The 17,357-nt window shown below is 40.9% G+C and overlaps 1 protein-coding gene across 2 annotated transcripts in view; it reads left to right on the top strand.

Annotated features, from left to right (window-relative positions):
- EIF2AK4 (eukaryotic translation initiation factor 2 alpha kinase 4) overlaps window positions 1-17,357 on the top strand; it is a 112,630-nt gene that overhangs the window by 26,125 nt on the left and 69,148 nt on the right. The window contains exons 6-9 of one of the 2 annotated variants that reach the window (XM_081230198.1): window positions 392-540; window positions 10,753-10,868; window positions 13,993-14,150; window positions 15,033-15,568. In XM_081230198.1, the coding sequence (XP_081086324.1) occupies window positions 392-540; window positions 10,753-10,868; window positions 13,993-14,150; window positions 15,033-15,568 (959 nt within the window). The remainder of the gene's footprint in view (window positions 1-391; window positions 541-10,752; window positions 10,869-13,992; window positions 14,151-15,032; window positions 15,569-17,357) is intronic. The other variant, XM_081230199.1, reaches the window with a different exon arrangement.

The raw sequence follows: 17,357 nt of genomic DNA, 5'->3' as shown, positions 1-17,357 counted from the left end.
TGGAGAAAGGATAGCCTTTTCAGCAAACAGTACTAGAACATTTTTTTCTTTTCCATTATGGTTTATTACAGGATATTGAATCTGCTCTCTCTTTGAATGCCTCCTTCTGTTCATCTCTTGCTCTTCTCCCTAACTTTTCATGTATATTCCACGATTCTAAGCATTTTCGTTTATAAAACTCACATTCTCTTGAAACGGTAACCTGGCCTTCAGTTCTTGAACCAGTACGTATTTGGACATTAAACTTTTAAAAGTTGAGTTCAACTTTATTACACTTGAAAACATTCAGCTTAAATAAGATTTGCATTCTCTACATATTTATAATTATGTACCATGATTGTCTTCCACTATGACTTATATCTAAAGTAGGTTTTACTTTTCTTTTTTTAAGGAACGTTTAGAAATAGCTAGTTTGTCAAACCAAGATCATACCTCTAGGAAAGACCCAGGAGGACACAGAACAGCTGCCATTCTACATGGAGGGTCTCCTGACTTTATAGGAAATGGTAAACATCGGACCAACTCCTCTGGAAGGTCTAGGTAAGTCCCTGAGGTTTCTGATCTGGAAGGATGAAAGATGTAGAAGGATTAAAACAACTTGTAGTGAAATTTGGTGGAATTGTCACATGATAGTTTTAATAACTTTTGCAGCACCTGTATATCTTAATATATTAGTTAGCAATATGAAATGAAATTTTCATTTAACACTTTCCAAATATCTTTCATGAAACCAGTTTTAGGGTTCATTCCCTTTTATAACAGTTACAACACTTCACAGTCTTGCCACCAGTGCAGTTTGATCTGACTTTTAATGATCTAATTATTCAGTAAGTGATTTAAAAACTTTTCTCTGTCAGAATCATCATCCAGCCAGATTTCACACTGTGTGTGTTTTCAGTCTGTAACTCCCTAGGTCCCACCACAGATGTGGGGAATACTCCAAAACGGGCACGGATGTGGGAGATCCTTTACATGAGGACGGGAGCCCCAGTTTGCTATCAGGGCTCCTCTCCCTGTTGCTACTGAGGACACTGGGCTTCCCTGTTACTGCAGGTGGGCTCCTGGGTTGTTGCTGTCACCAGAGATGATATGAAAGATACTATCTCTTCCTCCACATCCTTTTCCACTAAAGAATTGAGACTTCCCTGTCTGTTTGCTGTGACCCCCTGTGGACCAGAAAGGAATTTTAGTACAGAATCCATTTGTGAGTAGGTGGGTGATTAAGTAGTATAGGTATTATAATTCAGCTTCTTTATGTGTTTAAACTATCTCTTGTGAGAATCTAAGCAGCATTTAAAACCAACATTTTCTTCTATAAAAAGAAACATTTTAGGTACCAAACTAAAAGTTTATATAATCTTTTGGGTTACAGTTTGTTTATATGAAGGAATCATTTCAGTTCTTTCCCTAATTATCTACTTTAAAAAAATCAGCTCAAAATTCAACACCCATTTATGATAAAAACCCTGCAGAAAGTAGGCATAGAGGGAACTTTCCTCAACATAATAAAGGCCATATATGACAAACCCACAGCCAGCATCGTCCTCAATGGTGAAAAACTGAAACCATTTCCACTAAGATCAGGAACAAGACAAGGTTGCCCACTCTCACCACTCTTATTCAACATAGTTTTGGAAGTTTTAGCCACAGCAATCAGAGAAGAAAAGGAAATAAAAGGAATCCAAATCAGAAAAGAAGAAGTAAAGCTGTCACTGTTTGCAGATGATATGATACTATACAGAGAATCCTAAAGATGCTACCAGAAAACTACTAGACCTAATCAATGAATTTGGTAAAGTTGCCGGATACAAAATTAATGCACAGAAATCTCTGGCATTCCTATATACTAATGATGAAAAATCTGAAAGTGAAATCAAGGAAACACTCCCATTTACCATTGCAACAAAAAGAATAAAATATCTAGGAATAAACCTACCCAAGGAGACAAAAGACCTGTATGCAGAAAATTATAAGACCCTGATGAAAGAAATTAAAGATGATACAAATAGATGGAGAGATGTACCATGTTCTTGGATTGGAAGAATCAACATTGCAAAAATGACTCTACTACCCAAAGCAATCTACAGATTCAATGCAATCCCTATCAAACTACCACTGGCATTTTTCACAGAACTAGAGCAAAAAATTTCACAATTTGTATGGAAACACAAAAGACCCCGAATAGCCAAAGCAATCTTGAGAACGAAAAATGGAGCTGGAGGAATCAGGCTCCCTGACTTCAGACTATACTACAAAGCTACAATAATCAAGACAGTATGGTACTGGCACAAAAACAGAAAGATAGATCAATGGAACAGGATAGAAAGCCCAGAGATAAACCCACGGACATATGGTCACCTTATCTTTGATAAAGGAGGCAGGAATGTACAGTGGAGAAAGGACAGTCTCTTCAATAAGTGGTGCTGGGAAAACTGGATAGGGACATGTAAAAGTATGAGATCAGATCACTCCCTAACACCATACACAAAAATAAGCTCAAAATGGATTAAAGACCTAAATGTAAGGCCAGAAACTATCAAACTCTTAGAGGAAAACATAGGCAGAACACTCTATGACATAAATCACAGCAAGATCCTTTTTGACCCACCTCCTAGAGAAATGGAAATAAAGACAAAAATAAACACATGGGACCTAATGAAACTTAAAAGCTTTTGCACAGCAAAGGAAACCATAAACAAGACCAAAAGATGACCCTCAGAATGGGAGAAAATATTTGCAAATGAAGCAACTGACAAAGGATTAATCTCCAAAATTTATAAGCTCAGGCAGCTCAATAACAAAAAAACAAACAACCCAATCCAAAAATGGGCAGAAGACCTAAATAGACATTTCTCCACAGAAGATATACAGACTGCCAACAAACACATGAAAGGATGCTCTACATCTTTACTCATTAGAGAAATGCAAATCAAAACTACAATGAGGTATCATCTCACACCAGTCAGAATGGCCATCATCAAAAAATCTAGAAACAATAAATGCTGGAGAGGGTGTGGAAAAAAGGGAACACTCTTGCACTGCTGGTGGGAATGTGAATTGGTACAGCCACTATGGAGAACGGTATGGAGGTTCCTTAAAAAACTAAAAATAGAACTACCATATGACCCAGCAATCCCACTACTGGGCATATACCCTGAGAAAACCATAATTCAAAAAGAGACATGTACCAAAATGTTCATAGCAGCCCTATTTACAGTAGCCCAGAGATGGAAACAACCTAAGTGTCCATCATCGGATGAATGGGTAAAGAAGATGTGGCACATATATACAATGGAATATTACTCAGCCATAAAAAGAAATGAAATTGAGCTATTTGTAATGAGGTGGATGGACCTAGAGTCTGTCATACAGAGGGAAGTAAGTCAGAAAGAGAAAGACAAATACTGTATGCTGACACATATATATGGAATTTAAGGAAAAAAATGTCATGAAGAACATAGGGGTAAGACAGGAATAAAGACACAGATCTACTAGAGAATGGACTTGAGGATATGGGGAGGGGGAAGGGTAAGCTGTGACAAAGTGAAAGAGCGGCATGGACATATATACACTACCAAACGTAAGGTAGATAGCTAGTGGGAAGCAGCCGCATAGCACAGGGAGATCAGCTCGGTGCTTTGTGACCGCCTGGAGGGGTGGGATAGGGAGGGTGGGAGGGAGACGCAAAAGGGAGGGGATATGGGAACATATGTATATGTATAACTGATTTAATTTGTTATAAAGCAAAAAAAAAAAATCAGCTCAGAAATCATTTTGATATTAACATTTAACCACCTACTGTTAAGGTGAACTAAGTCTTTTCTTGAATGCAGTTTCTGGTAACAATTCCTTGTTAAGGTTATAACTCCTTGCACCAATTTAGATTGTTTTTGCAACTGGGCTTCCATTAGGCAACATAGTTTGAAGTTGTCAGAGTATTTCAGTAGGAAATCATTGACAGATTCCTACTGTGTTAGAAACAGTGGAAATAAATCAATGCCATGAGTAAGGATGTATAAAAAACAATTTTTTTTAGTTTAGACATTTCCATTTTTGTGGCTAACTGTAAACAGTGGGTCCAAGATTAGACTTGGCTTTTGAGATTAGAGATTATTAGCAAGTTTATTCACGGAAGGATGGGAACTTCTCTCCCTCCTTGACGTAGGTAGAACTTTTCATGTAGTGCTTGTAGAGGGCCATTTGTATGTCTTGGATAGAATGTGACATTCCATGAGCAGCCAAGAAGAAATCATTTTTATGTATTGTTTGCCAACGTTGTTGTACAAACCTGCATGAACTCTGGCACTATGTTGGCTACCGACTAGAAAAGAATGAATCTTTCTTAAAACATAGTTTACATGCTTCTTCAGTTAAGACATAAAAAGTCTTTGATATACTGAAGTACCTCATGGCATACTCATAATTCTTTTTCTTCCTTGCTATTCACTAGTCTTTGAGTTGGAAAGCCAAAGGAAATAACCAGAGTGTTGCATTTTATTCTTTCAGTTAGTAGATACATTTGATAGAGTTAGTAGAGATGGCCTTGTCATCACTGTTGTCAGCAGGCATTATTCTAATTGGCTGTGACTAAAAACAATACAATCTAGAACCAGATACTTAATGAGCACTTACTAAAGGTCAGACACTGTTCTGAGTCCTGGGGATTCAATAAACAAGATCAAGAAGGATGCTGGTTTCATGGAGCTTATATTCTAGTTGGAGGAGACTGTCAACAAGCAAGCAAGAAAATGTCAGATAGTGACTAGCGCTCTGCAGAGAACTTAAATAGGCTGTCTTGAAGAAAGACTGGATGGCTACTTTAGATTGGGTGTTTGGAGGAAGGAGTCCAAGGATTGGATCCTGAGTGACAGAAGGACGGTGGCTTTCGACTGGGGGGGCACAGATACCGGATCTGGATGATGGAACGGAGCCAGCTGTTTGGGTAAAGAACAGCCGGTGCAGAAGACCCGAAGCCAGCTTGGCCTTGTGCTGCCCAGAGCTCATCAAACAGGGCAGCGTGGCTAGAATGAGTGGGCATGGAGACAGTGGTTCAAGGGGGCGGCAGGGGTGTGTCACGGAGGGCTCTGTTGGTCGGGTCAGGAGTTTAGGTGTAATGAGCAGCGATACCATCTGATCCACGCTGAGTGAAGTTCTTCCTGGCTGCCAGTGGAGAATGGAGAACAGGAGAGCAACAGTAGAGGAACAGTTTGCACGTCACGCTTCATACTACTCTCCCCCTCCCTTAGCCTCTGCACGGCAGCCACGCTCATCTTCCAGGCCTTTGCGCACACCAAGCTCCTTCCCATCTCAGGGCCTCTGCCAGTCACTCTGCCTGCTACGCTCTCCCTGGGGCACTTTGCATGGCCGACTCCTTATCTTTCAGTTCCCCGCTCACAAGTGACCTCAGACGCCTTCCCTGAGCACCACCCCCACCCCGCTCCCCTGCTTAGTCACATGTTCTCCAGTTCCCTGTTTTAAGTTTCTCCATAGCAGTTACTGCTAACTGAACTTCATATACATTTGTTTGCTTTTTTATTGTCTTTCTCCTTTCATGACAATGTCAAGTTCATGCGAGCAAGGACCTTATCTGTGTTCCCCTCAGGGCCTGGAACAGTGCCTAGGAGAGACAGAGTAGGTGCTCAGTAAACGTCTGATGAAGGGAGGGAGGGAGTCAGGAAGGATGATAGAAAGGGACAGACTGTCCTTTTGGCACTTGTAGGGTCTGCAGCCTCTTCAACCAGGGTGACTCAGCTTTTCTTTTTATGTGGGCATATCAAAAATCAGTAAGGCTTTATTTAATGAAAGGTTTCCACTGCGTAAAACAAGAGAAAGAGAACAGAAAACCACTCACTGTTCTAGTGGAAAGAGCTTAAAGGCCTGATACTCAAGGGCCTGGCCCCTTGGCCCAGCTTTTCACGGATGTGTTTTTGTCTTTGTTGAACAGCTTTATTTTCTGTGTCCTTAAGGTTGTCTTTTTTCCCCCTTGAAGGATTTACCTTTTATTTTTTTTCAAATTGAGGTAAAATTCAGATAATATAAAACTAACCATTTTAAAGTGTCAGTTTAAACTAACCATTCAGTGTCAAGCTGTCTTTTGTAAAGTGCAGACATAGTTCTCTCCTGCCTTCTTCCCAGGGATGTTGTATCTCATAAATGGGCACTTTGAACTTTTTAGGAGAAGCAGAAAAAGAAAAAAAAATTCTATAAAGTAGTTCATGGTAGAGAATTATTTTCACAGTTTCAGACTTGCCTTCTGTGCAGGTTACTAAAGTGTAGCCCAGAATCTAGGATACATCACCCATTTTCACCAGGAAACAGCATCAGGTTGTCTCGTAGTTTGTTTTCCTGATTTTGACACCAGGTGTGGTAACTGCTGGCTATTCCTCCTTAGGAGAAGAGATAATTAAGGGTATAAGTGTTACCCAGCTGGGTTCTTGGACTCTTTAATCAATAGAAATTGATAAGAGGGCAGATGAGAAATTCAGGCAAGACTTTACTGGGACTCGTGCTGTAGCACATGGGAGCAAAAACAAATAACAGGTGCCCTTGCTCTTTCTCTGAGGTGGGGGGGGGGCAAGCTGGTGCCTTAAATAGGGTGAGGGTAGGGGCAGACCCCTGGGTCGGGCCGGAGGGTGACTTGGGTGGTCGGCCCCACCCCCTTGGTGGTGCTGTGTGCAGGGTGCATGCTCAGTAACCTGCTTTGCTCCCAACACCTCAGAAGTGGCAGTTGGGTTTTTGGTCTTTTTGTATCTTGTTGTTCATAATTTGCCCCAACCGGGCATGCACACAGTTATTTTTAGTCCCTTATAGTTTCTTTGTATTCTGTTGCTCTAGGAGATGTTTGTCCAGGTGAAAGCACTACAGCAAAGGGTACCAGGTCCCAGCCTGTCTCCTAAGTATAAGACATGGGCTGGGGAACCACTGAAGTATTAAGGATGTGGGTAGGGGAAGAGGGAATCCTTGATACATCTCTCCACACTTGTGAGCCTCCATTGTTCACAGTCTCTCCAGTGGGCTCCATGGAGGCATAGACTGGTTCACTTCAAATTAAGCAATGTCAGCAATTCTTACTAACTTTATGTCCACAGAGCTGCCTGGAGTTTCAAACTGGGGGACCAAGAGCTAGAGTTTTCTGTGGCATCTTGGTGAGTTAGGCAGGCAGGTGAGACTACCCTAGCCCCCTGTGTCTCATATGAGATCTCCCTTTTTCCATCCCATCCCAACCATCTACACCATTGACCATATTGGCAGAGCAGTCTTTTGGGTGGGAGTCTGATTCTCAAGTCCCTAGTGGACAAATTGCCGCCTCTTTTCTTGCTACTTGGCTTTTTAAAAAATCATGTTTTCTTCTTATTTGAGGTATCAAGGTCCTAGATGCCTAACTTAGTCTTCTAAAATTGAACTGTGTCTAATTATCTGTTCTTTATAAAACCCAGTTAACGTTATTTGGCAATTTTGTTTAAAACACCCTTTATCCTGTGTACTGCCACAGCTACTGGGAAAAACTGATAACATGGGTGATATTTCTAATGATATTGCAAACCCCCATGAACATTCCATAATCTAGAATTAATCATTGGCAATGACAGGACTTCCCTGGTAGTCCAGTGGTAAAGAATCCACCTTCCAATGCAGGGGATGCGGGTTCCATCCCTGGTTAGGGAACTAAGATCCCACATGCTGCGGGGCAACTAAGCCCACACACCACAGCTACTGAGCCCGCACACCTCAACTAGAGAGCCCATGTGCCACAACGAAAGACCCCGTGTGCCGCAACTAAGATCCGACGCAGCCAAAAATAAATAATAAATAAATCTTAAAAAAAAAAAAATCAGGGCTTCCCTGGTGGCGCAGTGGTTGAGAGTCTGCCTGCCGATGCAGGGGACATGGGTTCGTGCCCCGGTCCGGGAATATCTCACATGCCACGGAGTGGCTGGGCCCGTGAGCCATGGCCGCTGAGCCTGCGCGTCCGGAGCCTGTGCTCCGCAACAGGAGAGGCCACAATAGTACGGCAAAAAAAAAAAAAAAAAAAATCATTGGCAATGGCACCAGTGTTAATTGCTTCTAAATACCATTTGCTTGCATTGGGATGGCTATTTCTGCTGGAGTTTAGGAGCTGTTTTACTCATTAATGGATTAGGTTCCAGAAGATTGTTTTGAACCCAATTCTGATGAGTCCAAAGTAGACAGTATGAGCCTCCAATATGTACACATTTTTGGGTGAAAATAGGAAACGTCAGTGACATTGGACTTCTTTGTTCCTTCAAACTCTCTGTGATTTACTTTTTATCCTTCAGAATTGTTCCTGCTGTCAATCTATCCCATGTGGCATGTACCACATTTGTCCTTTTCTTGACACTTTCACTTTTTAAATGATCTCTGGGTTTTTTTTCAATCCTAATGATACATCTTTTCTTACTAGAACTCTTAACATTCTCATTGGGTTTGTACTTAACAGTCATGATGGGGTGATGAATAGTCTAAAACACCTTAAAATCAAGCATTTACACACTGTAAACTAAAGAACATAGAGGAGTTAGACTAAAATGACTATTAGCACCATCTGTTGGAGGGGGCAAAGCTCATGTAGAGGTGCTTCTGGATCATTTATTATATGTTAATAAGTCTAGCACATCATTTTAAACCCTCACTCTTATCCTTTTCTCTATAAATTTCAGTATGCCCAGGGTTGCACAAGTAACTTGAGAAGTCAAAATTTAAACAGAGCTACAGTGTATTAGTCAAACCCTGGTATGTGGAATTTGTGGACACACATGTGGTATGAGAGACTCAAGTCGTAACAGGTCTTGTCAGCAGTGCGGGTGGGTGTTGTGGGGGAAGATGTATAGGATTGAAGGTGATGAGACCACTTAATAATGGGGTATTTCTTGTATCCAGGAGAAATTTGGTGATGTCCTGAACAGGGCAGGGGAATTGGAGAAGAGACGCTGATACTTGGGGATCAGTTAGATGCAGGAGATCTAGGAGCTCAGGGAGACGTGCACATTTTTGACTAGTGAGACAGAATGGATGACTATGCCACCAACCCCCCCAAAAAAAGAACCAAGGGGAAAAATCAGATCAAAAGTGGGTAGGAGGGAGGTGGCAGCTTTATTGACTTTGCAGTGCCATGAAGAGTAAATAGAAGGGGCAGACATAGAGACAGCAAGTGTAGAAGTTTGAAAATGAAAAACAAGGTGGGACATGGGATTGAGGGAGAGTAGAATGGACATGGGAGAGATATATAGGCTGAGGGAAGGAGCCGATATAGAGGAACAGACTGAACATACAGGAGAGAGGGACTAACTGATGGAGCAGGATCCCAGAGGAGACTGTAGGGATGGAACTGAGGACAGGGCAGCTGTCCTTCCTCACAGTCTGGGAAAAAGAAAAAATGGGGCAGACGCCAAGTAACTTTCTAGGTGGACCCACAGAAAGTGTGGGCTTCACTGCTCATTTCTTCATGTTCTCAGTGAAAGTGGAGGTCAATATCACGCTCAGAGTGAGAGGGCTGCTTCCTAGAGATCAAAGCATTTCTTCCAAGTGTCCAGTCCTGACCATCAGGAGCTCTCTCCCTTGCCTCATCCCTGCAGAGCTCTCCCGATTTACTCGTTATATTTGCATTATAATCTAGCTTCCCAGCTATTGCTTTCCACTCAGGAAAAAAAGTAGAAAAAGGGAAAGAGAAGAAGAGGGGTTGGGCTTTGAGTGTTTTGAAGAAGTCGTGAAGGGGAATAGCAGAGACCAGAAAGAGAATGAATGAGCATTTAATAGTGGGAAACCCAGTTGGTGATCAGGAATTTGTAGTGCTCCAAGCCCGCCATTTTGCAGCTTTCTCCAGATGTGTGTGTGCACGAGATGTGGGGTCAATATGGAATAGAGCTAAATCACTGCTGTAGAACTTCTGTGATGATGGAAATGTTCTCGATCAATGCTGCCCAATATGGTAGCCACTAGCCACTTGGGGCTGAGTACAAACATACCTCAGAGATGTTGTAGGAACAGACCACCACAATAAAGCGAGTCACATGAATTTTTGGTTTCCCAGTGCATAGAAAAGTCATGTTTACACTATGCTGTGGTCTATTAAGTGTGCAATTGCATTATATTTTTTAAAAACAATGTACATACCTTAATTTAAAAATACTTTATTGCTGAAAAATGCTAAACAGCATCTGAGCCTTCAGTGAGTCATAGTAGTAACTGATCACAGATCACCAAAGCAAATATAATAATAATGAAAAAGTTTGAAATATCGCAAGAATTACCACAACGTGACACAGAGACATGAAGTAAGCAAATGCTGTTGGAAAAATGGAGCTGATAGACTTGCTTAATGCAAGGTTGCCGCAAACCTTCAATCTAAAAAAAAAAAGCCACAGAATCTTTGAAGTTCAATAAAGCCAAGTACAATAAAATGAGGTATCCCTGTACTTAAGCGTGCCTATTACAGTTGAAGAACTGAATTTTTCATTTAATTGAGTTTGAATTGAATTTAAGTAGCCACATGTGGCTAGTGGCTACCATACTGGGCAGCACAGGTGTAGAGCAGGGGTTTGTAGAGTTCCTGTGGGGAAGACTCAGTGGTGAGTGGGGGGTTGGACAGCTTTCCCATTAGCACCTTCAGCTCAGTTTCCAGCAGAGACAGATGTTGGACAGTGAGTGGGCTAGTAAGCAGGAAAAAATGGAGGGGCAAGAATTTCCTGTGTTAATCTTAAAGAAAAAAATTCATTGTCCAAATTTATTTTTAAGGCGAGAACGTCAGTATTCTGTGTGTAGTAGTGAAGATTCTCCTGGCTCTTGTGAAATCCTATATTTCTCTATGGGTAGTCCTGATCAGCTCATGGTGCACAAAGGGAAATGTATTGGTGAGTAAACTAGCTAAACTCAGTTTAAATTATTCTAATGATGAAAGTTAATTATGAAGGAATGGGGTAGAATAGATGCTGCGTCGTCTAGACCAGCGCAGTCCAAGGAAGACTCTTTAAGCTGATAGTCATCCTAGCTCCTGTTCCTGATGACTAGAAGAAGTCACTCAGGTTTCCCCTTCTGTAAAATGGAAATAAAAACCCAGGCTCTTGGCAATATTGTTAGTAGAAAGGTAATTTAAAATTTGCCGTCACTAGAATTAACCAAGCTTTTCAAAACCAAAATGGTTGAAATATTATGAATCAGTAGAATTTTGCATCTTGTGCATCTGTTGCTGATAAAATATGTGTAACAAAATGAGTTCTAATGCCTATGGTCTTTAATGGTCAAGTCTCATTTTCTTAATTTGCTGTCCACCTGCTTAGCGTTTTCCTGCTTGGCATACTGTACCAGACCAGGAAAACCACTTTATTTTCTATGTGTTTTATTTAGCAGTTTAGCCATCTTATTTAGCAGGTGGCTATTTGGAGTGAATCTCATTCAGCAATTTGCTATTTGAATTGTTTATATTAAAATCAAGTTTTCAGTATCTACTTCCTTTGCCCTAAATGTACATGATCTTTTATCAGTCATACAGATACAGCCACTAATTGGTGTAGGGATCACTTGCATATGGTGAATTTGACAATTAAGTTCAATTTTCAATCCCATGAGTATTCTTACCAGAGCTAACAGGCAGCTAAATTACCTGTATCAAGTTTGCTTTCTTTTGTTATCTTTTCCCTTCCTCTTTGAGGAGGTATAAATAAAAAGGGGAGTTGCCAGGGTGAGGGCAGCAGGTGGAGGGAGAAGAAATCAAGCATCTGAAGAGTCTGTGATCTGGACACTCAACCTTGGCTGACTGAGGCAGCCTGGACCATGCAGGATTCTGCACATACGCAGAGCCTGCCCTGTTCAGACACAGCAACTGTTTGGGCAGGTTTAAGACCTTGATAGAGATGCTTGGCTTTGGTCCTAAGACTGTCCTTGACTCTGAGGCATTTCCGACTCACGAATTGGCAACATAAAACTCACTACTTTTAATAATCTGGGGAAATCAGGAAGGCAAATTAATCCAACTGCTTATTACCTTACCTTTGTCTCCTAGTCTCACTGGTACTCATTAGACAGATTCACCTTACTTCATACCCTCATGAGGAGACACATTTGCAGCCTGAACTTTTTTTTTTATAAAACCACCAAGTAAATTATTTATTTTGTTTTCTCATGACGGGTCTAATTTTTAAAATATGTCCTAATTTTCTAAGAAATGTTTTTGTAAAAGATCAATAAATTAACATTTGCTTTAAAGCTGTTGGAACTAGAGGGAATCAAGAACTTCCCTAGATATTATTCCTTATATATTAAAGCATTATAGAGGCTTCTGTATAAATGATCGTTGGTAGCACATAGTAGAGTATCAGTCTGAGCTCTTTTGGTAACATTTTCCTTCAGCCTCACTGCAGTGTGTTCTTTTGTCCTTTTTATTATCCCCATCACACAAAAGTGACAAAAGGAGGGTGGCAATAATAGAACTGTAATACAAAATAAAAACCCAACCAGCAATTATGAAATACCCACTTAGTCCCAGTTGGGGAGATAAATATTGCAAGACATTGTGCCATATAATTCACGAATTTAATTAGGCTTTATGTAAATCACATCACATTCCGTCCCATAAACGTTTACTATCATGTGTCTCCAGCGTGTGCTGCATAGATCCAACATTCCACAGGTTGCTTCCTTTGATTGACACATTTGCAAACATTAGGGGTTTTTTTTTCCCCCTTAGCTGAGAATGTCAGGAATTATGACTAGCATAACAGATTATTTTAAATAAAATCTCTTAAATGGTCAGCATTTCTGTGAAGTAAAACTGCTTCTCTAGGTGAGTTAGTTCAGCCACATTTCTCTGAAGTATTTTTGCCAAGACCACTTTGTCTTATGTATACAGGTTACTTCACTTTTCATTATGAAGATAATGTAGCATCATGGAGAACTATCAATATTATTTATATAGTAAGAGAAAAAGAATACAAGAAAAAGAAAAGAATATCAGTGGTTCTCAATTGGGGTGATTTTGTTCCCTAGGGGACATTAGGTGACATCTAGAGATATTTTTGATGATTAAGACTAGGGTAAGGGGTGCTACTGGCATCTTGTGGCTAGAGGCCAGGGATACTGCTGAACATCTTACAGTATACAAGTCAGCCCCCTTCAACAAAGGATTATCTGGTCCCAAATGTCAATAGTGTCAAGGGTGAGAAGCCCTGCTATATATGCTACGATTTGGTAAATTAGGGAAAAAAACGGGTAGAGGGAGCTAGAAGAGAAATAAAACAAAATGGTGATATTGTGGGTGATATTTTTCTCCACTTCCAATTTTTTGGTGATTTTCTATTATAGTCTTTAATAAAAATTTAGATTTTTGTAAGAAAATTTTTGGTGTTACAAAAATTGAGCTCTCCCAGGTATAGGTCAAAACCATATGCCTATCACTAAATGAATGTGTCTGTCTCACACGCTTCAAATTTAAACTGTCACGACTGGTTCCTTCCCTTGAAGCCATTGGCCAGTTTATATTTACTGAGCATATTCACATTTTGTGTTTAGACAATCATGGATGTATTCAAATATCCAAGTTACTAAAACCTGTTCTCACTGTGTACACTCATCTGCATTGATGGAGTATCCTAGTTCCAAATGCCTTCTATTACATTAGTTGGTATTTAATAGCTGTGTGAGGGTTACTCTACCACACCAGCAGGCACGGTCATCAGAGGTGGACTGGTTATGAAAGTAACACTGTGAATAACGGCTAGTAGAAGAAAACATTAGTCCGATACTAAGATCTCACTGTCGAATCTTGTCCCTTTGTAAAATTTAATATTTTAGAGTTCAGAGTATATTGTTAAATACCAAAAATTGGTTACAAAAGAGCATGTATTACATGAAATCACATTTTTCACAGTTAGTACATGGTATCCATTGTTGAATGAATGATTGTCTATTCCCTCTTTTTTTTTTTTATGCCCACAGAAAATGTACCAGTGAGATTTAATTATATTTTCTTTCAATGTGCAGGCAGTGACGAGCAGCTTGGAAAATTAGTTTACAATGCTTTGGAAACAGCCACTGGCAGCTTTGTCTTGTTGTATGAGTGGGTTCTTCAATGGCAGAAAAAAATGGGTCCATTCCTTACCAGTCAAGAAAAAGAGAAGATTGATAAGTGCAAAAAGCAGGTAGGCATCCAAGATGGCTCACTGAGCAAAAGGACTAATCTCGAGCTTAAGGCGGTGACAAAACAAAATAGCTCTGCATTTGATTGGCCACCAAAGATGACCCAAAATGCTATGAGATCTGTTTAACCAGAGGGGATGGTGGAAGACCATAAGTTTCCTTAGCCCCTGCTGCCTCTTTCAGAACTTTCACAACACGGTCAAAACTTCTGTAGCTGCTTCTCAACTTCCTTTCTCAGCCCTTATTATTCCATTAATAGCTGTCTCTCCAACTAGGATTAAAGAGTACTTCATAACTGCTATTTGCAATCATTTGCATTTTCTCAGTTTTTTGAAATACTGCTTCACAACTGAATTTTCGGGGACTGGAGAATTTTATAGTTCTTTATAATACTGAGCTTAAGGAGAACATTTCATATTGCATATTGCAGTGTTACATAATAAACAAAGGTTATAAAACAGTAGGTAAAACATTGTATTTGGAAATGTATGTGTATTTATGACAAAAAAAAATGGAAGTAAAGACACTGCAATCCTAACAGTTGTCTTTGGGTAGTGGCCATGAAGATAAATTGTGGGGCTTTTCTTTTGTATTAGTACTTTTTAAAAGTTTGACAGTGAATATTTATAATCAGGAAAACTTATTTTTAAATTAATGTTTCTTTTTTCTGGTGGCCATATCGCAAAAGAAGTTGCTTTTGAAACTTGTCCATCTTTATGAACTTGTAGGTTGACCATGTGGTTTAGCAGAGGACTCAGTTCAGGGCATATGCCTTCTCCTCTCCTTTGAAAGTACATTTTCTATTAAATATTTCACTTTTAAAGTGAAACACTAGTTAATGCCTACCAACCCAGTTATCACCTTACTGGTTTTTTCCATACCAGATTCAAGGGGCAGAAACGGAATTCAACTCACTGGTGAAATTGAGCCATCCAAACATAGTACGCTACTTTGCAATGAATCTCAAAGAGCAAGACGATTCCATTGTGGTGGACATTTTAGTGGAGCACACTAATGGGGTCTCCCTCTTGGCCCACCTAAGCCACTCGGGCCCTATCCCCGGCCATCAGCTTCGCAGGTACGCGACTCAGCTCTTGTCAGGCCTTGATTATTTGCACAGCAATTCTGTGGTGCACAAGGTTCTGAGCGCATCGAATGTCTTAGTGGATGCGGAGGGCACCATCAAGATTACAGACTACAGCATTTCTAAGCGCCTAGCGGACATTTGCAAGGAGGACGTGTTTGAGCAAACCCGGGTTCGTTTTAGTGACAGTGCCCTACCTTATAAAACGGGGAAGAAAGGGGATGTTTGGCGTCTTGGCCTTCTGCTGCTCTCCCTCAGCCAAGGACAAGAGTGTGAAGAGTACCCTGTGACCATCCCTAGTGACTTACCAGCTGACTTTCAAGATTTTCTAAAGAAGTGAGTATCACTGAGATTTCTAATTGCACTTTACTCCTATACTTTTGGTTGTGCTTGAATGTGCTAAACATCTAAGTCATGTGTATAAGCTGAAAAGTGAACAGTATTAGAGTTAATTCTTTGTTCTCCCAATCCTTTCCCACCCACATATGTTCTGTTTTCTCACTTATATTTATCATTCCCATAACTCCTACATTCTTCTGAATTCACCTGGGCTCTTAATAATAGATTTTCAAACTACTTTTTGGGGCCTGCCTGTTATACCCTAGGAAGTCAATAGGGATTGCTAGGAGGAGAAATGCCCCAGGTATTCCAAATGGAATACCTCTGTGTCCACCTTTGCTGCTGGTTCCTAAGGGGTCAAAGACAAGGCCTCCCATTTAGAAAACAGCTTAAGGGGCATTAATGTGAGCAGTAGGGAGCGGCTGTAAATGAAGATGAAGCTTCGCTCACTCGCCCTCTGTTCACCTCCTGCTGTGCGGCCCACTTCCTAACAGGCCACGGACGGGTACTAGGGGTTGGGGACCCCTGGCTTGTGGGATCTTAGTTCCCCAACCAGGGATTGAACCCGGGCCCTCAGCAGTAGAAGTGCAGAGTCCTAACCAATGGACTGCCAGGGAATTCCCTGATTTCATTCTTCAAAATGTCACCTTTAGCTTTCTGCCCTTCCTCATTGGTCAAGAATAACTTAGAGGTTAGCAATAGCATTATGTATTTTCACAAACAACACTGCAAACTTTAAGTAGAACCTATCTTTTCACATTTAACAGTAAAAGGAAGGACTCAGTAGGTAAAACTTTCCTAGTTTTCCTCTTAGAGAATAGCTCTGTGCTGTCAGGTTTTTTTTAAATTTATTTATTTTATTATTTTATTTTATTTATTTTTGGCTGCGTTGGGTCTTCGTTGCTGCACACTGTCTTTTCTCTGGTTGCAGCGAGCGGGGGCTACTCTTCATTGCGGTGCGTGGGCTTCTCATTGCGGTGGCTTCTCTTGTTGCAGAGCACGGGCTCTAGGTACACGGGCTTCAGTAGTTGTGGCAGGTGGGCTCAGTAGTTGTGGCGCACAGGCTTTAGAGAGCAGGCTCAGTAGTTGTGCCACATGGGCTTAGTTGCTCCGTGGCATGTGGGATCTTTCCGGACCAGGGATCGAACCTGTGTCCCCTGCATTGGCAGGTGGATTCTTAACCACTGCACCACCAGGGAAGCCCGCTCTGTCAGTTTTGAACTTGATATGAGCACTATTTCTTATTCTGTTAATAATATGGTTGCCTTTAGATTGATTCGTATATTTCTCTTCATAGAGTGGTTTGATAGACTGCTTGGTTTAGAAGCAGCTGTACAGTATTGTTTTACTACCTTTGCTGTCCAGCACCAGTTAACAAAGGAAAAAAAATCATTCCCAGACAAGTATAGCAGCATTTCATTTGTAGTTATATTTTTACTTATTGGTGAACATCCTTTGGAGAAAGGTTTGTTTCACATCAGTCTCTGTGATGAAAAACAGCCCGGTCTCAGAGCCAGACAGCTGGGTTCATATCCCACGTTTACCCCTTCTGGCGAGTGACTTAAACTCCCTACCCTGAGTTTCCTCCTCTGAAAAATGGGGAGAACGGCAAAGTTGTCTCTTGTTATATTAATGAGGTGGCTTTTGGAAAGTACCTAAGGATGGGGCTGGTTGCCAGGAGAACCAACCACGTGATTAAGGGGTTTGGAACTGTCAGTCCCACCCCCATCCTCTGTGGAGAGGGGAGGGGCTGGAGGTTGAATGATCACCAGTGGCCAGTGAGTTA

Source organism: Mesoplodon bidens (assembly GCF_964165515.1).
Source record: "Mesoplodon bidens genome assembly, chromosome: 3".
NCBI classification, from domain to species: domain Eukaryota; kingdom Metazoa; phylum Chordata; class Mammalia; order Artiodactyla; family Ziphiidae; genus Mesoplodon; species Mesoplodon bidens.
The sequence above is the reverse complement of the archived record's forward strand: the minus strand, read 5'-3'. Positions and strand labels throughout refer to the sequence as shown.